The 23,417-nt window shown below is 37.8% G+C and overlaps 1 protein-coding gene and 1 non-coding gene across 6 annotated transcripts in view; both read right to left on the bottom strand.

The window, feature by feature from the left end:
* The window catches only part of FBXO11 (F-box protein 11), a 100,922-nt gene that overhangs the window by 20,270 nt on the left and 57,235 nt on the right, over positions 1-23,417 (bottom strand). For 3 of the 5 annotated variants that reach the window (XM_078349398.1, XM_078349400.1, XM_078349401.1), the window contains exons 2-11: positions 10,694-10,821; positions 10,472-10,553; positions 9,904-10,048; positions 6,757-6,886; positions 5,660-5,743; positions 5,451-5,583; positions 3,577-3,683; positions 3,385-3,496; positions 3,136-3,242; positions 2,916-3,053 (exon numbers count right to left, since the gene is read on the bottom strand). In XM_078349398.1, coding sequence (XP_078205524.1) covers positions 2,916-3,053; positions 3,136-3,242; positions 3,385-3,496; positions 3,577-3,683; positions 5,451-5,583; positions 5,660-5,743; positions 6,757-6,886; positions 9,904-10,048; positions 10,472-10,553; positions 10,694-10,821 — 1,166 coding nt within the window. The remainder of the gene's footprint in view (positions 1-2,915; positions 3,054-3,135; positions 3,243-3,384; positions 3,497-3,576; positions 3,684-5,450; positions 5,584-5,659; positions 5,744-6,756; positions 6,887-9,903; positions 10,049-10,471; positions 10,554-10,693; positions 10,822-23,417) is intronic. The other 2 variants (XM_078349399.1, XM_078349402.1) reach the window with 1 other exon arrangement.
* Positions 22,519-22,626, bottom strand: LOC118147568 (U6 spliceosomal RNA). The gene has a single exon (XR_004734017.1). It is a non-coding gene; the product is annotated as a U6 spliceosomal RNA (small nuclear RNA).

Below are 23,417 nucleotides of genomic sequence, written 5' to 3'. Positions count from 1 at the left end.
ACACTAAACAGAACACAGCAATAAAAATAATAAGAGAAGATAGCTAAGTTTCTAAATAAAGGAACATATGGAACAGAAAAACAGTAAAACAAAACATCAACAAATGCCAAAATATGGATACTGCGGTAGAAGAGCAATCTTTCAATCAGAGAAGAAAGACAAAAACTCAGGGTGATCTCAGAGTTCTTAGCCCACTCAGTGCTAGAATAATGTCTCCAGAACTGTGAGATAAAAGAAAGAAAGAAACTCAGCTAAGTTAAAAGGCAATGGATAGGCATTCTCACATGGCAAGAATTTAGGCTACAATACCCATAAGCCTTTTTTTTTAAAAAACAAACAAAAAATGGCTGGATGACAAAACCTAGCTACACCAAGAATGAATAAAAATTTTTAAATTCAAGAATGGAGAAACCATGATAAGAGAACTAATGATAAATAAATATAGAGTAAATATAAACCAATAACTGTAGACAAGCAAATGTTTTAACCTTTGCAAAATAAAAATAAAGTGGCCAGGCATGGTAGCTCACTGCCTGCAATTCCAGCATGTTGGGAGGCCAAGGTGGGTGGATCACAAGGTCAGGTGATTGAGATCATCCTGGCCAACACGGTAAAACCCTGTGTCTACTAAAAGTACAAAAATTAGCTGGGTGCAGTGGTGGGTAGCTGTAGTCCTGGCTACTCAGGAGGCTGAGGCAGGAGAAACACTTGAACCCAGGAGGTGGATGTTGCAGTGAGCCGAGATCGAGCTACTGTACTCCAGCCTGGGTCACAGAGCAAGACTCTATCCCCCCAAAAAAAAGAAAAATAAAAATGATGGAGATAGGTTGAAATACTTTATAAATCTTAAAATTTATAAATCTTATTAATCCTTATAGAAATATCTATCTATATATAGCATTGCCTAGACTTATTTTTTAAAATGCTATAATATTTGTAAGTCTAAATCTATTTCTAAAAAATGGTATAAGGAGTGTGTGTGTGATGAGGAGTAAATTACTATGGTGAACTTTAAAAAGGGACCATCCCATCACCACAGGTTTTTCAAAAATGATGAACTGGTGGCTCATGCCTAAAATGCCATGCAATGGCACACATCTTGGCTCATTGCAACCTCTGCCTCCTGGGCTCAAGTGATCCCCCAAGTAGCTGGGACTACAGGCGTGAATCACCATGCCCAGCTAATTTTTATATTTTTTCTAGAGATGGAGTTTCACCACGTTGCCCAGACTTGGTCTTGAATTCCTCAACTCAAGCAATCCACCTACCTTGGCCTCCCAAACTGCTGGGATTACAAGTGTTAGCCATTGCATCTGGCCATGGTCTAGTTTAGTTTAAAAAAAAAAAAAAAAAAGAGCTCTGCATTGGCCGGGTGTGGTAGCTCACATCTGTAATCCCAGCACTTTGGGAGGCCAAGGCAGGTGAATCATGTGGGGCCAGGAGTTTGAGACCAGCCTGGCCAAAATGGTGAAACCGTATTTCTACTAAAAATACAAAATTAGCCAGACATGGTGGTGCATATCTGTAATCCCAGCTACTTGGGAGGCGGAGGCAGGAGAATCGCTTGAATTCAGGAGGTAGAGGTTGCAGTGAGCCAAGATCGCACCATTGCACTCCAGTCTGGGTAACAAGAGCAAAACTCGGTCTCAAAAAAAAAAAAAAAAAAAAAGCTCTGCATTAGGGTTCCAGGCACAAACAATAAAAATAAAAAACGTTTCTTTGTCGTTGAAAATTTGTATATATGAATCCAACCTTTTTTTTTTTTTTTTTGAGACGGAGTTTCGCTGTTGTTACCCAGGCTGGAGTGCAATGGTGTGATCCTGGCTCACCGCAACCTCCACCTCCTGGGTTCAAGCAATTCTCCTGCCTCTGCCTCCCGAGTAGCTGGGACTACAGGCGCGTGCCACTATGCCCAGCTAATTTTTTTATTTTTAGTAGAGACAGGGTTTCACCATGTTGACCAGGATGGTCTTGATCTCTCAACCTCGTGATCCACCTGCCTTGGTCTCCCAAAGTGCTGGGATTATAGGCGTAAGCCACCACGCCTGGCCCGAATCCAACATTCTAAAACTGCTTAATATCGTATAATAGGCAACAAAACCTCACCATAATCCTATTTGCCACTATTACTCCCCTTTTTCCCCTCTCTCCCATTTGTGACTCTGCAATAGAAAATTTTACCAATGATATATCAGGATTTGAAAACTACCTCAAGGAAAATTAGACATTAAATGAAAAAAAATCTGCATAGATGCATTTAAAACATCACTTTGAAATAGTAATCTCAGAACTCAAAAAGTCATGTCTCTAGAAAATCATATAAAACTATATAGTAATATTTTAAACACTGCATAATCCATAAGGATGCCTAATATAACTGCTGCATAATGGTTTTAAAACTGGTATTTTATTATCATTTTGTCTCCTATTAAAGTTCTGCCAGTTTAAACATTTTCAAGAGGAACTGAATGATAAGCAAAATAACAATGAAACCATTATTTATCAAAGTGTACTCTACAGATAAACTATTAGATTCACTTACAGTGCTTATTAAAAATACATATGCTAGGCCCCATCCTTGGAAATTCTGATTTATTAAATCTGAGGATACAGGAATTTTCACTGAAACAGAAAGCTTCTAGGTGACTTTTATGCACACACACATTTGAGACATTAGACTTTACTTCCGTCAAATATCACATATATTGCCTAAGAACGCTATCACCACTACATGGATATGTTTGATGCATAAATTACAAAATGAATACTACACACTGATTTTAAAATATTTGCTGAAATTGCTTTTAAATCTGTACTCTTCAATTCAGGTAATTTGGTCAAGAGAAAATAATGCTGAAACATACTTGAAATTTAACTGATACAGAATTTTTTCTATTAAAATTAAGTGTTCTTACCATGCCATGATCAAATGTGAACACACCAACATCGCGTCCATGATGAATATGATTCCGTCTAATAATTGGGTTTCCATGATTTTTAACCCAAATCCCAGCTAACGCATTATTGGAAATTTCATTATCCTCATATATTCCCTATAAAAAGTGAGAAACAAACATCAGTAGAGCTTTTAAAAGATTTTTAAAAAGAAAAAAAACCCACAAAATTCAGAAATACCTGTGCATGATCTGTTATATACAGTCCAACATTTTCACAGTCGCTGATGTTACAGTGCTTGATAGTGGGACATGCTCCTTGACCACTAACACATACTGCAGAACCAACTGTACAAAAATTTTATTTTTTATTTTTTATTTTATTTTTTATTTCCCCACCCCCAGAAAAATTATTTATTTATTTAAAAACCTACTTGGCAACAATACAGTGACTCAGAATTTTATTGTAAAACATAATGAAAACACTAACCTGTACATGTACTTCGAATGATACAGTGATCAATAATAGGGCTACAATTTACTGTAATCTCTAAGCAGTGGTGTGCATTGTGGTGTTGTGCAGATTTGTCATCAGGGTTAAACTGAAAAGTAAAAATTTTGTTTGAAGTAAACCACTGCCTTTATGATTTTGACATGTACTTTAAATCTTAAAATTTCTTACCCTTATTGTCATATATCCAACATAAGCATCTTCAGAGCCTTCCATAAAAACAAAGGTTGAATCTCTAGTGTTTTCAATTATAACTTTGTCTGCCACTTTCCCAGGTGCTGTGAAGAAGATATTTTAAGGCGTATTACCTTTATTTGATTTCAACAGATGGGTACCTTTATGGAGGGGGACCTTACTAAAAACATTAGTACTGAGTAGTAGGACTAATATTCACTATCAGTTAACTATGTTTCATTATCAGCCTTTACTGTATTCAAATTCATAGTAATACTCAGAACATTTAACTATAAATACCATGAATACCAAATGCAATGGCAAAATAAAAAATGGTTTCTTGTGGAAACAGAAACACCAGCAGCAGCAGCACTGGAAACAAAAGCTCAAGAGAAAAGACCTCTTTAAATTTATTTCCAACAGTGGCCTCAATTTAGAAAGTAATAAAATCATCAGAAAAAAATTTGCTATACTCTATCCTCCCCATCTTCATGATGGAGATAGAGGAAGGAAGCAAAACAGGCTGTAAATGCAAATTCACTGGCAAATAATAACTAGCTATCTTAAAATGTTCTGTGTACTACATTCTTAAAAAAAAAAAAAGCACAAATTTTCAAATGACTCAGTGTTTGACAGATATTTCATTACATTTATTCTTAGAAAGTTGACCATAAATAGCTTTGAAATAGTACAAAAGTATCTAAAAATTCTATTTCAGTTCCTTTAAAAACACAGCAATAAAAACACCAGCATCTTTAATTTCTTTGAAATTCTCCTGCCTCAGCCTCCAGAGTAGAGAGGATTATAGGCGTGCACCACCACACCAGCTAAATTTTTTGTATTTTAACTAGAGATGGGGTTTCACCATGTTGGCCAGACTGGTCTTGAACTCCTGACCTCAACTGATCCAACTACCTCAGCCTCCCAAAGTGCTGCGATTAGAGGTGTGAACCACTGCGCCCGGCCGCATCTTTATTTTCAAATAAAAAATGAAAAAACTATTTTTATTTGTTTAATGAATAAATGAAGGCAAATGGAGAAAGTATTGACAACAGGAAACATATATGGCCAGGCACAATGGTTCATGCCTGTAATCCTAGCACTTTGAGAGGTCGAGGTTGGCAGATCACTTGAGGGCAGGAGTTGAGACCAGCCTGGCCAACATGGTGAAACTCTGTCTCTGCTAAAAATACAAAAATCAGCCAAGCATGGTGGTGGCATGCCTCTAATCCCAGCTACTTGAGAGGCTGAGGCATGAGAACTGGTCAAACCCAGAGGCAGAGGTTGCAGTGAACCAAAATTACACCACTGCACTCTATCCTTGGTGACAGCTAGACTGTCTCAAAAAAAAAAAGGGGTGGGAAGAAAGAAATTTATATACATCTATAATTTCTGAACTCTTATGTTTTCACTTCCTTCACATAAAATATGTGTGGTGATCTCTTCATTCCTACTTTATCAGCAGGATATTTATTTATTTTTTTGAGACAGAGTGTTGCTCTGTCACCCAGGCTGTAGTGCAGTGGCATGATCTCAGCTCATTGCAACCTCCACCTCCCAGGTTCAAGTGATTCTCTTATCTTAGCCTCCCAAGTAGCTGGGATTACAGGTGCGTGCTCCCTGCCCCACTAATTTTTTGTATTTTTAGCAGAGATGGGGTTTTCACCTTGTTGGTCAGGCTGGTGTTGAACTCCTGACCTTGTGATCCGCCTGCCTCGGCCTCCGAAACTGCTGGGATTACAGGCGTGAGCCACCACACCCAGCCTACCAGCAGGATATTATAAAAGTTAAACTGGATTTTAAGTCACTAGCATTTTAAAAATCCTATCATATAAATATTAAAATTTTAATGACAATGAATTTCAAAATACCTGCACCAATCATGGTGATTGGAGATTCAATATATATCCATTCATCAGTATATATTCCAGAATGAACAAAAATGAGTCCATCAAAATGAGCCTCTTGTACCCCACCAAGGGCATCTTCAATGGTATCATAATACTAGAAAAAAATATAAGTGTCAGTACAGAACTGAAAGATTACCATTTTAAGTCATAAAAATACAAATCTAACATACCAACATATTTTCTCTTCCTTTATATCTTGCAGGGTTACTGTAGAAATGTTCAGCAAATCCTGGCTTTACATGTGCACCTTTATACTAAAATGTCAAAAAAAACAAAAAACAAAAAACCAATGACTACTAACATAAGCCTTATATTCTAAGTTAATGTACAACTGCATGAACAACTTTTACTAAAAATCAAAAATAATCCCCAACAATTCCAAATAATTTTTAGTCACAGAGTACAATGTAAAATCTAAAACAAGTTATGATCCATTAATATCCAGAAACAAAGAACAGGGTTTCTCAAGCTCAGCACTAGTGATATTTTAGGTCAGGTAATTCTTCGCTATGGTGGCTGTCCTGTGCATTGTAGGATGTTTAGAGGTATCCCTGGCCTCTACCCAGCCAAATATCAGCAGCACCTTCTCTTCCTGTTGTGAAAATCAAAAAATGTCTCCAGACATTGCCAAATGTCCCCAAGAAAGCAAAATTATCTCCAGCTGAGAATCACTCATGAAGGACCATATAAAAATTAAGCTAAATGTGGAACTTTAAAACAACTCTGAACACTAATAATTTAAATACAAGTTCAAACAGACCCACTGAAATCAAAACTGCTCTCAGGCTACTAATGCTTACTGCCACTAACTTATTAATGGATATGTCAGTAGTGAAAAGAATTGCTGAATATTCTGTTGGTTGATAAATGCTCATTGGTTTACCTTGAAAATCTATTCGAGTTTAAACTTTTTTTCCCCCCGAGCTGGAGTTGCCCAGGCTGGAATGCAGTGGTGCAATCTCGGCTCTCTGCAACCTCCACCTCCTGGGTTCAAGCAATTCTTCTGCCTTAGTCTCCCAAATAGCTGGGACTACAGGCGCACACCACCACGTCTGGCTAATCTTTGTATTTTTAGTAGAGATGGGGTTTCACCATGTTGGCCAGGCTGGTCTCGAACTCCTGACCTCAGGTCATCTGCCTACCTTGGCCTCCCAAAGTCCTGGGATTACAGGCATGAGCCACCAGGCCCAGCCTAAACTTATTTTTTAAAAGAAAGTTATTTACAAATGTATAATAAAAACCAATATGTTCTATTTATATTTCATACCAACTGCTGGAAACTCTCTTTCCAGGGATTTGGGTGTTCATACTCTTCTGGATTAATCTGGTAGAATTTACCAGGTTCAGGATGCATCATAGGACGAGTATATTCAAATACTTCCATGTATAATCGTTTCCTGAAAGGAGAAAGGAATTAAAATTTTTTTGATAACATGTCCTTTAGAGTTCTGAACAACTGTAACAATTTTTTGAGGCCTCAAAAATTTAAGAGTAGACAAAAATGAATATTAAAACACAGGATTTTTTTTGAGACAGAGTCTCACTCTGTTGCCCAGGCTGGAGTGCAGTGGTACAATCTTGGGTCACTGCAACTTTCCTCTCCCAGGTTCAAGCGATTCTACAGCCTCAGCCACCTCAGTAGTTGGTATTACAGGCATGTGTCACTACACCCAGCTAAAAATAGAGGATTTAAAATGTGAAAATGTATTTTTCTTGTTTAAAATTTTCAATGTGGCTGCATATGGAAATTTGTTTTTTTTTTTTTTTTTAAAGACATAGTCTAGTTCTATTACTCAGGTTAGAGTGCAGTGGCATGATCTCAACTCACTACAACCTCTGCCTCCCAGGCTCAAGTGATCCTCCCACCCCAGCCTCCCCAGTAGCTGGGACTAAGGCACATGTTACTGGTCTTGAACTCTGGAGCTCAAGCAGCCTACCCACCTCAGCCTCCCAAAGTGCTGGGATTACAGGTGTGAGCCACCATGCCTGGTAGAAAATTAGTTTTCATGTGAAAATTTTCACAATGTAACCGTGTATGAAAATTAGTCCACCCAGAAGAATAAAAAGTTTTAATCTTATAAACTGTTTACTGAAGGGGGGAAAAAAAACTATCCTTACTGTAAAAAGGTCATGATTATTATTTAAAAAGATAATTTTCTTTTTCTTTTTGAGATAGGGTCTCACTCCCGCTGCCCACACTGGAGTGCAGTGGCGTGATCATGGCTCACTGCAGCCTTGACCTCCCAGGTTCAAGCAATCCTCTCGCCTCATTTTTCGTAGAAATGAGATCCCAGTATGTTGCCCAAGCTGGTCTCAAACTCCTGGGCTCAAGTAATCTGCCCACTTCAGGCCTCCCAAAGTGCTGGGATTATAGACATGAGCCACTTCGCCTAGCCTAAAAAGATAATTTTCAATAAAATATTCTGAATTTAATTTGTCCTATATCTTTAGTCCATTTACATCCTATCAAGAACCATCAAATCTCCAAACTGGAGTAATGGTTAACTGTTATCATTTTTGGTAAAATGATAACGATGCTATTATCTTCTGCTGCTCTTCTTTGTCATTTCTCCTTTGTAATTTTTTTTCTTAAATATAAAGTGCAGGCAGGGCATGGTGGCTCATACCTGTAATCCCAGCACTTTGGGAGACAAATCACGTGAGGTCAGGAGTTCAAGAGCAGCCTGGCCAACATGGTAAAACCCTGTCTCTACTAAAAATACAAAAATTAGCAAGGCATGGTGGCAGGCGCCTGTAATCCCAGCTACTCGAAAAGCTGAGGCAGGAGAATTGCTTGAACCTGGGAGGCAGAAGTTGCAGTGAGCAGAGATAGCGCCACTGTACTCCAGCCTGGACAACAAGAGCAAAATTCCGTCTTTTTATTTTATTCATTTATTTTTAAGACAGAGTTTTGTTCTTGCTGCCTAGGCTGGAGTGCAATGGCACTATCTCGGCTCACCGAAACCTCCACCTCCCAAGTTCAAGCAATTCTCCTGCCTCAGCCTCCCGAGTAGTTAGGATTACAGGCATGTGATACCACCCCCAGCTAATTTTTGCATTTTTAGTAGAGATGGGGGTTTTTCCATGTTGATCAGGCTTATCTCGAACTCCTGACCTTAAGTAAATCTGCCCGCCTTGGCCTCCCAAAGTGCTGGCATTATAGGCGTGAGCCACAGCACCTGGCCCGAAACTCCATCTTTAAAATTTATGTATACATATGTATATAGTACCTTATGTTGTGCCTTGTAAAAGTAATATATATTAACTGTTGCAAAACAAAAAAGTATAAAGAAAACAACCTGTAGTTTTAATATGTTAACTATTAACAGTTTGCCATATTTCCTTCCACTCATTTTATCTAGATTATAGTTTTGATTATATAAGCATACTAAATTTTTTACTCTGGTTTTTTTTTCCAAAAACAAACAAACAAAAAACAACAGGGTCTCCCTGCCCAAGCTAGAGTTCAGTGATACAATCACAGCTCACTGCAGCCTCAACTTCCTGGGCTCAAACGATCCTCCTGCCTCAATCTCCAGAATAGCTGGGACCACAGGCAAGAGCCACTACACCTGGCCTCTTTTCACTTTTTATAACATAGCATTTTTTCCACATTATTAAAAACTTGGGCTGGGAGGGATGGCTCATGCCTATAATACTTTGGGCGGCTAAGGCAGAAGGATCACTTGACCCCAGAAGTTCAAGATCAGACTGAGTAACAGAGTGAGACTCTGTGTCTACAAAAAAAAAAAAAAAGAAAAAAAAAATTAGCTGGGCATGGTGGCACATGCCTGTGGTTCCAGCTACTCAGGAGGCTGAGGTGGGAAAATGGCCTGAGCCCAGGAGATTGAAGGTGCAGTAAGCTGTGATCGCGCCACTGCACTCCAGACTGGGCAACAGAGCAAGACCCTGTCTCTCGAAAAACAAATGAAAATATCTTTATAATTTTTCCTCATTATTAACTAAGCTGTTACAAAAAAAAAATTGAAAATAAGGCAAAAAATTTTTTTCAGAAGAATTAAATAATTCAAAGGGCATGAATTATTTAAAGATTCATGAATACAACTGCTTTCCAAAGGTGATGTACAAAACTTACATTCTAACCTATGAGATTTAATTTATTAGCTATTTTAAACTAAGTTCTGTTTATAAAAAGCTATTAAAAGAAAAACATTTCCCATAATCACTCATTTGCTATTAGCTGATAAATAGCAGAAAAAATATTTTATTTACTGATTTATAAATACCACCTTGACTGACAGTCCCCATAAGTATCTTGGAATTGATAAGCATTTTAATTTTGTTCCAACTAATTGTAACTACCAACTCACAATTCCAACTTTCCTACCATGTTTACCATTTTGGGCAACAAATAATATATCTTAAGTTAATAAGGAATAGGTTTTTCACTCACCACAAAATAGGGTCATTAGCAAGTTCACTGAAGCGTTTACATACACAAGCTGCTCTACAAAGATCCTGTTCCAGCAAGTAAGAGAAGATTTTTAGAACCACTTCATCTGGCAGTTTTTCCTGAAGATACTGTTCAGCAGGTGCTGCTATAAAGAGATTAACATATAAACTATCATTTGAGCAATAACTTTCTCATTATTTAAAGAACACAATTTTCAGTTTAATGAATAGCTTTTTTTTTTTTTTTGGATAATGGTCATTTTATAAGCACTTGGGTTTCATAGATAACACATATCTATCTCAATTTATCCTGAACTAACAAAAGTATTCCTTCTTTTAGGTATTATATGCCATCTCAGAAATGGCTAAAATAAATACATAAAAAGGATTTTTATACAACAATAAAAGTCAGAGGGAGAGGTCAGTGTTCTAAAGTGTATTTTGTAATAATCGGTTTCTGAATTCCAAAGGTAATACTCAAATACATTTAAATTTTGATTTTTTGGTTTCAAGCAAAATTTTTTTTAAAAATTATTTTACCCTATTTCTTACTTTCCCATAGGAAATACCTGATAGATCTTGTGATTTTCCAGACACTCTTGCACGTTTTGCACGATGACCAAAGTTTTCTGTAGTTGAAGTTGAGGCACCCTTCAAAAACAAAACAGAAACTAGTAAAGCAAATACTTTTATCATCCATAATCATTCCTTATAAAAAAGGATGACATTCCCTTTTTTGTTTCCTGATAATTCTTTCACTACAAAAGAAAAGCAATTACATTTAAAGTTACCTCCATACTGTTCTTTGTGGGACACGCTGTTCTTTTTGGCAAAAGAGTTTTTCTACGAAGTTGGTATGGACTATTTTGTGCACCAGGACCTGATTCTTCTGCAACCATATCTGCAGGCACATCATCATCTGTTATAAAGAGAAGCAATAAGAAAAATGATACCCTTTAAAAAAAAAGTTCTATGGATACAGAAAACTTTCTTAAAACTTCAAATTTGGGAGGGGGTGAATGCAACTTTTATATGAAATTCCCATCGACTGGATAATCATATGAAAGAAATGTTAAATTTTTATAAAACATGGAAGACTTTTTTTAAAAAAGGTAAAAAGGATGTCTACTTCCTTAAAGGACTGGATGGGAACTCATACTACATGGTTAGAGACCATATAGGGTGAATGTCGCTTGGCAAGGAGGGTGTCTATGAAGAGGAACAGCTCAGCATAGGGCATGAAATACCAAGTAGGGTAAAAAGGGTGTCAGAGATGGTCTGATGTATGAACATCTTTTTTTTTTTTTTTGAGACAGGGCCTCATTCTGTCACCCAGGTTGGAATGCAGTGGCCCAATCATGGCTCATTACAGCCTTGTCCTCGTGGACTCAAGCAGTCTTCCTGCCTCAGCATCCCAACAGGCCGGGACTACAGACACGTACCACCACCCAGCTAATTAAAAAAAATATATATAATATATATATGAGTCTCAGACTCCTGGGTTCAAGAGATCCTCCCACCTTGGCCTCCAAAGTGCTTTCAATGGGTCATGCTGCAGTGAGCTGTGATCATGCCTCTGTACTCTAGCCTGGGTGACAGAGCATGACCCCATCTCAAAATCAATCAGTTAATCCATCCAACTATGAGTTCATAATATTTTTTTAAAATTCTTTAAAATATTATTTGAAAAATACTAGTGAAACCAACGCATCATGTTGAAAACTGGTAAATAACGAGAAATAAGCAAACACTTCTTCCTCTCTTATATAAATTGAATCACCAGGTAGCTAAGTATTAGATGAGGGGAAGCTTCTCTATAGAAATATTCCATTAATGAAGAGAGAATAAAATTAGAGAATCACCGTGTTGCAATCTTTAATGAGTTAACAGATTTAGCCAATGAGTATCAATAGTCTATAAAATCACAAAAACAACCAGGAGATTATATATCTCCTATACCACCACCTATAAAGCCTGGGCAAAAACATCAAACCTGAATCTGATCAAACTTGTAAGAAACTCTACAGGTCAAACTATCAGTTTCTTAACAAATTAAATCAGACAGGAAAAATAGTGGAGAAAAATAAGTAAAACTTTGTAAAGCACATTAAGAATGCACACTTTGGTATTCAAATTATTTTTTAAAAAGCCAGAAAATGACTATAATACAAATGCTTTTAGTGGGGAAGGAGAATATAGTTAGAATGGAGAACATCGAAGGCTTAGTGGCTGGCAAAGTGCTATTTCTCTTTTTTGAGATGAAATTTCATTCTCGTCACCCAGGCTGGAGTGCAACGCAGGATCTTGGCTCACTGTAACCTCCAACTCATGGGTTCAAATGATTCTCCTGCCTCAGCCTTCCAAGGAGCTGCGATTACAGGCGCCCACCAGCATGCCAGCTAATTTTTGTATTTTTAGTAGAGACGGGGTTTCAACCTGTTGGCCAGGCTGGTCTTGAACTCCTGACCTCAGGTGATCCGCCCACCTTGGCCTCCCAAAATGTTGGGATTACAGGCTCGAGCCACCGCCTGTAATCCAGCACTTCGGGAAGCCAAGGCAGGCAGCCAAGTGCTGTTTCTTGACTTGTTGGTATTACAAGGATAATTCCTTAATAATAACTCAACAAGCTCCGTATTTGCTTTATGTTGGTTTTTCTACCTGGCTATATTTTATAATAACAAAGGTATAAAAAAGGGGGAGGAGTTTGTAAAAGTGTAATATTTTACAGTAGAGGTTTTCCAGGCAGCTAACCTTGGGTGTAAAATTAACATTTTTCAGCCTAAATTTTCTCATCTATTAAAGATGATAATAGTATCTTATAATTGAGAGTTGCTAAAAACTTAAATATATGTAAAACACGGAGTATGCCTGGGCTCATATGCAGAGTTCAAACAGTATTTCAATTATTATTATTTCATTTAAATATTATTTGATTAACATCACTTTCAAACAAATCTTGGAAAACCAAGTAAATGGTTTTTGTTTCTGTTTTTTTTTTAGATACAGTGTCTCACTTTGTCACCCAGGCTGGAATGCAGTGGCACAATCATGGCTTGCTGCAGCCTGTTATCTCTTGGACTCAAGCAACCCTTCCAGCTTGGCCTCCCAAATAGCTGGAATTACACCCGGCTAATTAAAAAGATTCTTTTTTTTTTTTTCTTTTTTTTTGGGAGAGACTCACCATGTTGTGCAGGCTAGTCTCACACTCCTGAGCTCAAGTAATCCTCCTGCATAGCCTCCCAAAGTGCTGAGATTATTACAGGTGTGAGTCAATGCACCCAGCCCATAAATTTTCCATGTACTGCAGGAAACAGAAAAAGTAGCCAGTGTGATATGCCTAGGCATTTGTGGAGCTCTCTCCCTTTTTGGTCTAATATGTGTAATTCTATAAATGTTTGTATGCTAATAATATGACTGGTAAATGTCCTATGTCTGACTGAAAGAAACAGCTACACTCTAATTTTTGGAGTACAGTTTAAACATGTCTAAAAGAGCTAGCTCACTGTGTTGTTCAAATAGTCTCTAGGCTTTCACTTTTTCACTTTTGTTGAGGGCGGTGGTGGTTTATTAATTGGTTTCTGAAGGAAATGTGCTAAAATCTCCCACTATATTTGTAGGTAGTAAATTTCTGCTTTATGTGCTTTGAGACAGTATTATTTGGACAGATTCAAGATAATTATTTCCTCCTGGTGAATTATTCCAATCTTCATTATGTAATAGCTTTCTTCATCACTAACAATGCTTTCTGCCTTAAAAATCTATTTTTGGTCTATCAGCTTTCTGTTTTGATTTGTATCAGTCTTTTTTAAAATCCTGTATTTTCAGCTTCTTGCTGTCATGGATTATTTTAGATTTGTTTCTTCTTTTTTTTTTGAGATGGAGTCTTGCTCTGTTGCCCAGGCTGGAGTGAAATGGCACAATCTTGGCCCACTGCAACCTCCACCTCCTGGGTTCAATGGTTTCTCCCACCTCAGCCTCCTGAGTAGTTGGGATTACAGGTATGAGCCACTGTGCCTGACCTATCTCTTCACTGTGTACACCTCAGTACTATGAGGTTTTTTTTTGAGACACAGTCTCACTCTGTTGCCTAGGCTGGAGTGAAGTAGCCCAGTCTCAGCTCACTCTAACTTCTGCCTCCCAGGTTCAAGCGATTCTCTTGCCTCAGCTCCTGAGTAGCCGGGATTACAGGCATGCACCACCACGCCAGGCTAATTTTTTTATTTTCAGTAGAGACGGGGTTTTGCCATGTTGACCAGGCTGGTCTCAAATGCCTGACCTCAGGTGATCCACCATGCCTGATCGAGATTTGCTTCCTTTTAACCATTTACTGCTAGATTTTTCCTTTTCAGCCAAGGCAAGAGTATCTGTCTAATCTGAAATTTAACCCATCTAATGATCTAATGCCAATTTCCATGATTATATTTTCGATTTTTTTTTTTTTTTAAGACAAAGTTTCACTGGAGTGCAATGGCATGATCTCAGCTCACTGCAACCTCCACCTCCCAGGTTCAAGCAATTCTCCTGCCTCAGCCTCCTGGGTAGCTCAGATTACAGGCATGTGCCACCATGCCTGGCTAATTTTGTATTTTTAGTAGAGATCGGGTTTCTCCATGTTGGTCAGGCTGGTCTCGAACTCCTGACCTGAGATGATCTGCCCACCTTGGCCTCCCAAAATGTTGGGATTACAGGCGTGAGCCACTGTGCCCAGCTATATGTTTAATTTCTAAAAGTTAATTTTTATTGTTTCTTTTTCATACTGATCTGTTATCTCATCATGCTTCATTTCCTTCTTTTATCTCTTTAATCATTTCACTCACAATTTATATTCTTTCTTAGATTGTTTTGTCACTGACTTTGTTCTTGAGCATTTGACAAGCAGGCACTTTTTCTAATCTCTATGCACAATTAGGGAAGTTATTTCAGGTTCTAGGCCACAGGCCTGGGTCTTTGTTCTAGATATATTTTGCAAAGGCCCAAGGCCATATATCCTACCCCCTTATGTGCAATAAATTTCAAACCCAGACCCTTATAACATATCCAGGACCAAAACCTTCGTGTGCTATACAGCAGCACTAGCTTCTACTTGCTGTTTTGATTTTATTTCTCTGATTTCTGACAACTAGAAATTTTCCTCCTCCTCTTTCCTTCCTTAAATGTTTAGTTATTCATTTACAGTTTTGTTCTTATTATATATTTCTCTTATTTGTTTTGTTTTGAGACAGGGTCTCACTCTGTCACCCAGGCTGGAGTGCAGTGGTGAGATCTCAGTTCACTACAACCTCCATTTCCCTGGTTCAATCAAATTCTCCCATCTCAACTTCTGAGTAGCAGGGACTACAGGTGTGCACACCACCAAGCCCAGCTAATTTTTGTACTTTCTAGAAGATGGGGATTTTGCCCTGTTGCCCAGGATGGTCTCAAACTCCTGAGTTCAAGTGATCTGCCCACCTCAGCCTCTCAAAATGCTGGGATTACAGGCATGAGCCACTGTGCCCAGCCCTTATTGCATACTTCATTTTGATATGTTTGGAATATGCATGCATGTGGCTTGTCTCTACCAGCTTGTCTGTCATGCTCTCGGTAGTCAGTCCAATTCTACAATACTCAAAAGTACGTTGTCAAACTTTTCATCCTATACAACTCCCTCCTCTCTCCCTCACCTTCACCTTTTAAAAATCTGTAGATCTTATTACTATAGAAACCCACCCACCACACCCTGGAATCCTTTCCTTCCCTCTTAGCAAATATTAAAGACTGAAAAGTAAAGAATTCAGAGGTAATAACAGGAAAGAGAAGGTATTCAGCTGCAACCTAAAACATACAGCAAATAAATTCAAGAAAATACATGCATTAAATCAAATACCATAGAAATCTCAACTTCCCATTTATAAACACTGTCCTAAAGCGCTCATGGGTTATTTCTTTAGATTTTTTTTTTTTTTGAGATGGACTCTCACTCTGTTGCCCAGGCTGAAGTGCAGTGGCACGATCTTGGCTCACTGCAACCGCTGCTTCCTGGGTTCAAGCGATTCTCCTGTCTCAGCCTTTCAAGTAGCTGGGACTATAGGCGCATGCCACCATGGCGGCTAATTTTTGGTATTTTTAGTAGAGACAGAGTTTCATTGTATTAGCCAGGATGGTCTCAGATCTCCTGACTTCATGAGTTGCCTTCCCTGGCCTCCCAAAGTGCTGGGATTATAGGCATGAGCCACTGTGCCTAGCCGCGCGCTCATGAGTTATAAAATTACTGTTTTGAACTCTGTGCTGAAGAATGTGTTAAATTTCCATATAGTTTTTCATATTAAATTACTACTGACTGTTCTGAGAATCAAGTACAGCGCCAAAAAGTACTTAAAAAGGGATCATTCTGGGAAGATTATTTGGCTACTACTGTGATAAGCGGCAAAAGAGAAAGCTTAAAAGAAATCTCTAGTCATTTGGGTTTGCTTCATCTTTTGAACTCTTGTAGTACTGAATATGTACCATGTATTTCTTATTACCTTAGCTGCCTTATGTTGTATTTACTTTTTTTTTGTTATATGCCACACTTCCCTAACAAAATTAGAAGCTCTGAGGGCAAGGGCCCTCTTTTATATTCTTCAGTGTTTAGCCTGGGGCCCAATAAGTACTCAATAAATAGATTCCCATTTATGGAGAGTCCTTTAATTTTACTTAATTAAGGAAGTTAGTTCTTCATAGAAGCCATCACTAGTAGTGGCTATGATGACCTTATGTCCTACTTTACAGAAAAAAAGTAAGCCAGACAAGAACTGCCTTAACTTACTTCCAACCTCCAAAGCCACAAATGCATTTACATGTACATCCATTATTTTTTGTTCCCTCCTGAATTACGGAGAAGTATTCCCCAAGACATACGTGGCATACATAAAACAAAAAAATATTTGTTACATAAAAAAAAATGAATAAAGTTAATTATCCATGACAGATACACCAAACTGGCTCTAACCCAAAAAACATGAAATCATGGATTAGTTATGGTTTTGTGCCAACAAGTGTAAAAGCAAGACCTTAAAATAATTTTGGCCAGGCACGGTGGCTCACACCTGTAAGCCTAGCATTTGGGGAGGCCAAGGCGGGCAGATCACCTGAGGCTGGGAGTTTGAGACCAAGCCTGACCAACATAGAGAAATCCCGTCTTTATTAAAAATACAAAATTAGCCAGGCGTTGTGGCACATGCCTGTAAATCCCAGCTACTTGGGAGGCTGAGGCAGGAGAATCGCTTGAACCCAGGAGGTGGAGGTTGTGGTGAGCTGAGATCGCGCCATTGCATTCCAGCCTGGGCAAGAAGAGTGAAACTCAATCTCAACAACAACAAAAAAGAAGTTACAAAAATTTTTGATTTTATGGTTTTCATTTTTACATCTAATAGATTAATGCTAATGTTTAATGTGAAGTTGTAATCAAAGACTACTACAAAATAACTCTACCAAAAATGTTCAATTTTAACCATAATTTACAGAAAAATTTATTTTTAGTTAAAGTTTTAGACCAGAGATGTCCACCAGAAATAGAATATAATCCATATATGTAATTTAGCTACATTAAAAAATAAGAGTGAAATTAATTTTAACATACTAAATCTGAAATATATCATTTCAACATGTAAATATAAAATTATTACTGAGATATTTTACATTTTTTTCAAACTAAGTCTTTGAAATGAGTATGTATGTTTAACACTTACAGCCTGCCTCTATTCAGACTAGGCATATTTCCAGTGCTCAAGAGCCACATGCACATAGTAGCTACCTCAACTGGACAGTGCAGACACATAGTCACTTAAAGACAAAAGCATGTTCTGAGAAGGCTAAATGTAGTGGCTCACACCTGTAATCCCTGTACTTTAGGAGGCCAAGGCAGGCAGTTCATCTGACGCCAGGAGTTCAAGACCAGCCTGATCAACATGGTGAAACCCTGTCTCTACAAAAAATAAAAAAATTAGCTGGGTGTGGTGGTGGGCACTTGCAATTCCAGCTATTCAGGAGGCTGAGGCAGGAGAATTACTTGAACTTGGAAGGTGTACACTACAGTGAGCCAACACTGCATCAACAGCACTCCAGCCTGAGCGACAAGAGTGAGACTCCAGAGAGAGAGAGAGAGAGAGAGAGAGAGAGAGAGAGAGAGAAGAAGAAGAAGAAGGAGGAGGAGGAGGAGGAGGAGGAGGAGGAGGAGGAGTAGTAGTAGTAGTAGTAGTAGTAGTGGGGGGAGGTGGAGGGAAGGAAGGAAGGAAGGAAGGAAGGAAGGAAGGAAGGAAGGAAGGAAGGAAGGAAGGAAAAAATGCCTATCTAAAGATAGAAAAGGGTACAGTAAAAATATAGTATCATGGCTAGAGGCAGTGGCTCACACCTGTAATCCCAGCACTTTGGGAGGCCAAGATGGGAGGGTCACTTGAGATCTGCAGTTCAAGACCAGTGGTCAACATGGTGAAACCCTGTCTCCACTAAAAAATACAAAAATTAGCAGGGTGTGGTGGCCCATGCCTGTTGTCCCAGCTACTCAGGAGGCTGCGGCAGGAGAATGACCTGAACTCATGAGGTTGCAGTAAGCCAAGATTACACCACTGGATTCCAGCCTGGGTAACACAGCAAGACTCCGTCTCAAACAAACAAACAAAATATGGTATCATAATCTTTTGGGACCACTGTCATATACAGTCGGTTGTTAATGAAAACATTGTTATGTGGTGTATGACTGCGTTAGCAAGAGAGTGTGTATATAAAAACACACATATATATCAGTTCTCTTAAAGCAGAGATCCCCAACCCCTGTGGCCAGTTAGGAACTGGGCCACCCAACAGGAGGTGAGTGGTGGGCCAGCAAACATTACTGCCTGAACTCTGCCTCCTGTCAGAGGCATTAGATTCTGAGGCATTAGATTCTCATAGAAGTGTGAACCCTATTGTGAACTGCACATGCAAGGGATCTAAGCTGTGAATTCCTTATGAGAATCTAATGTGTAATGATCTGAGGTAAAAAGTTTCATCCTGAAACCATCCACCTCTCCAGGTCCATGGAAAAATAGTCTTCCATGGAACTGTCATTGGTGCCAAAAAGGGCTGGGGACCACTGCCTTAAAGTACCACTGCCTTAAAGAAGTTAGTGTGCAATTTAAAAGTATGCTATTTGCACACACATACATAACAAATTTTCTAATTTCTAAATTTTACTACAAATCCTATGCTATGAATACAATACAACCTTCACTATTAGTAGGAACCACAGAAGTAAGTAAAGCCTTCTGGAAAATAAACATGTTTCTTTAATTAAAAATAATCTTTGACATCTTTGTTAATAAATATAGCAATGAAAATTTATTTTAGGATTCAAATAAGAATCCTAAGTGTCTTGAGTCTATCTATTCTGAGGCTGGCAGAATACTTTGATTTTTATATAATTTTTACCTTGAAGATTTGCAAAAAACTATACTACTGACTAGCTGGTGTTTAAAGTCTACACATTTCAGGTTATAAAGTAAGAGAGTAATTTATGGAACTTAACTGACAAGTTTTTTTCCCCACAAATACACAAATTCCAATTTACTTACCCATAGTCACAGATCAGATTGGAAACTTAAGCCAATCTGTGCTACTAACAACTTTGTGTTTAGAAACAGCTCCCAGTCTCATAGTGTAAAGGAACCACACTTGACAACTGTTTCTAACATAGTTGGAAACTACCACAGCTTTTCTCTAGCTGCTAAAAAAATTCATAAATGGAAATCAAGACAAAATTTAAATACTTTAAAAATTAAATGGTTTACTTAAAATTTAAATATTTTATAGTAGGGAGCCCAAAAATAAAGTTTTTATAAAAAACTCCTTTTTAAAAGCTTGACTTGCTGTAAGCAGATGTTTGATTTTATTTTACATTTAGTTACAATTTTTAAATTATTTAGGATACTGTTACATAACAGTTCCATTAATGTATTCAGTTATTCACACACACACACACACACACACACACACACACACACACTCTCTCTCTCTCTCTCTCTCTCTCACGTTAAATTTCTGCCACCTGAAAAATCATTATGCTTAAAATGACTAAAAAAAAAAATGCATTTTCATTACTTAATAACAATCTTCAGAAGCCAAATCTTGCCATGCACTGTGCTAGGTATTGGTGAAACAAGTCAATCAAAGAGAATATGGTATTTGCTATTCAACAGCCTATGAGAGAGAAAGACAACTGAAAAGGCAGTAACGATGCAGTGTGTTACAGGCTGATATGGATAAGCAGAAAGTATTGCAGGAATATATAAGAACATCTAATCCGGTAAGGATAAGCAGAAAGTTTTGGGAATATGTAAGAACATCTAACCCAATCTTAGATGATGCCTGGGTGTTGTTATAATGTTTTCTGAATAAAGTCCAAGCTGAGAAATGAATGACAACTGGGAGTCAGTCATGCAGACGGAAGAATGTGTGTGAAGACTTGAAAATGTTCATCTCCAGCACAGGTATCAATGAACTGCCAGCTGTTCCATCGTATGGCTATGCGATGTAGCAGAGACCAAATTATCAAGGCTGTTACAATCACATTTTCTAAATATAAATTTTTATAAATTACAGTAAGTATAAATTTTCTAAGTCTAAAGAATTTAGACTTTATCTTAAAAACAAAGGATAGTCACTGAAGGGTATCAAAAAGAACAGTACTGTGATCTGATGTGGGTTTTAGAAAGGTCACCCGAAGTAAAAACAACTGGAAATAGCACTGGTGGGAAGAGACCAGTAAAGGAGCTATAGCACAATACAACTCAGAGAGGAAGGTGGCTACAGTAATAAATATGGAAAACATGGATATATGAGATACATCACAAGGTAAATCTCATAAAACCTGATGAGTGGATACAGTAGGCTAGGGAGTGAAGAAGAGGCAGGAACCAAATTAATGTTGATTTGGGCAATCCAATGAATGGTGGTGCCGTGTACTAAGGCAGTGACTTTGGAGGCTAAGAGGAAGGGGAAAAAAGATGAGTTAAGGTTTGGATTTTGAGTTTTGAGGTACCTGTGAGACATTCAAGTGGAAATGACCAATATAAAACTAAATATGTAGATGTCAAGCATTAGTGAGTCATTTGAGATGGAAATAGAGAATTTTGTCACTCTGAAAATACACTACACTAGGAATGGAGAGTCAGAAAGCATAGACTAGCTTTCATAATTACATATGGTACAATACTGTTTCATGGTAGACATGCCATTCAATATTTGAGAGTTAGCCATATGATGTAAAGTGGACTGTTACCTGTTGATATCAAAATTAACAATACTCCATATTAAAAATGTCCACAGATTCATGAATTTGAAACAAATTTTAAAAAATAAATAAAATATGTCTGTGGGCCCAGAATTGACAAAAGTTCGTAACTTTATTTCATTAAAAAGAAAATTTCCAACTGACAACTACTAATTCAAGGATTAAAGTTTCTTGAGAGTAACTTTACTTTAATTCTTTCCTGTTACATATCACAGTCTGTTCTCTTAAGACATTTTCTCTCATTGCTTTTGGGATAAGGAGTGTAAAATAGTCTGTCCCTAGAATGGAGCATTAAAAAATGTTTTCTTCCATTCTCATATTTGTTCCTCTAGTTTTTCATGTTCAGTATTTCCTAAGAGTCAAATTTCATAAAATACATACAATAATTTTCTACTGTAACAAGGAAGAAAAAAATTATTTTTAAAGTTACTAACTTCCAAAGATTTAACATACTTAAGTTCAATCCGAGTTCAATTGGACAATGTAATTCAAAAGTAATGTTATATACCCAAGTAGAAGTTGATAGGGCCAGAGTATCAAATATGTCATTAATTTAAGACCAGAATGACCATAGCCTCAAATTAAAAATTAAATCAAATCTAGTTTGTTTTTTTTAGCCTAACCTTGGATTCACAGACATTATCAACCAAATCCTATTAATTTTTTCTTTTTGAGCTTGCTCTGTTGCCCAGGCTGGAGTGCAGTGGCGTAATACCGGCTCACAACAACCTCTGCCTCCCAGGTTCAAGTGATTCTCCTGCCTCAGACTCCCAAGTAGCTGGGACTACAGGTGCATGCCATCATGCCCAGCTAATTTTGTATTTTTAGTAGAGACAGGGTTTCACTATGTTGGCCAGGCTGGTCTCAAACTCCTGACCTCATGATCCACCTTGCCTCGGCCTCCCAAAGTGGTGGGATTATAGGCATGAGCCACTGCACCCAGCCTATTAATTTTCATCTGTTTATAGTTATTGTGAATATAAAGGTCCATCACTGAGGGAACTGTTCTAGTAGGGGAGTGAGATATGTGAACAAATAATCGAAGCAATATAGTAACTGCCATACCATGGACACACACAGGTGTTACGAAAGTATAAAACAGGACACAAATGGTCATATGCACACAGCTTAAAACAATTAAGCCTGTCCCTAATTTTCTTTTCACATGAAATTTAAAAATTTCTAAAAATGTCTTTAGTTTATGGACAAGGAGTATAAGAGCAGGAGTATGAAGCATGAAGAGCAAAATGAAAATATGGCTATTATATACTTATAAGCACTAAATGCTGAAACTTTCCCTTTGTGAATTCACACATGAAACAACTTTTTAAACAATATATATAACACTTCATAAATGTTCATGTCACTCTTGGGCAGGGGACATGCCAATCTTCTCTGTATCAAGAAACTATTTTATTGAAAGAAGAAAAATGGACCTCCCCAGAGAGAGAAGAGGATGGAGGGCTCAGCATCATCAGTTCTCTTTCATAGTCCCATAGTTGAACTGTAATTTCTGGTACTGCAATATAATTTCTAGTAAGGTTTTTTACAAATCAAGAAATCACCCGACAAGAAAAATATTAACTTGTTTTATCGAAGGGCAGTTCAGGCCATTAAGGTTAAGTGAAATGCGTAAGGTTAGAAAGCCAGTAAGTGGTAGCAAAATAATTTTTAAGTCAATGGACTCTAGATGTAATGTTTTTATTTTTACTTTCACTACAAAGTAATTTGGGTGTCTTTAAAAAGTTTATTATAGCAATATAAATGATGATGGATGATAATATGATAGTAATTTTAATAAGTAGTACTATTACTGCTGACAGTGTACCTAACACTTACTGAAAACTTAACATGTGCAGGCACTACTGTTTCAAGTGTTTTATACGTATATCAGTTCATTGAATCCTTGCATCAACTTCATAAGGGACCTATTATTATTCCTACGTTACAGGTGAGGAAACCAGGCAAAGAGAGGTTAGGCAACTCGTGCTAGGTCACAAAGTATTAAGCAGCAGAAGCAGAATATGAAATCAGATGGTTAAGCTCCAGAGCCCCATACTTTTTTTTTTTTTTTAATTTTGAGACGGAGTCTTGCTCTATCGCCAGGCTGGAGTGCAGTGGTGTGATCCCGGCTCACTGCAACTTCCGTTTTCCAGTTTCAAGCAATTCTCCTGCCTCAGCCTCCCGAGCACATGGGATTACAGGTGCACACCACCATGCCCAGCTAATTT

The sequence above is a fragment of the Callithrix jacchus genome, chromosome 14 (assembly GCF_049354715.1).
Source record: "Callithrix jacchus isolate 240 chromosome 14, calJac240_pri, whole genome shotgun sequence".
NCBI classification, from domain to species: domain Eukaryota; kingdom Metazoa; phylum Chordata; class Mammalia; order Primates; family Cebidae; genus Callithrix; species Callithrix jacchus.
Note: the sequence above shows the minus strand (reverse complement) of the source record. Positions and strands in the feature narration are given on the sequence as shown.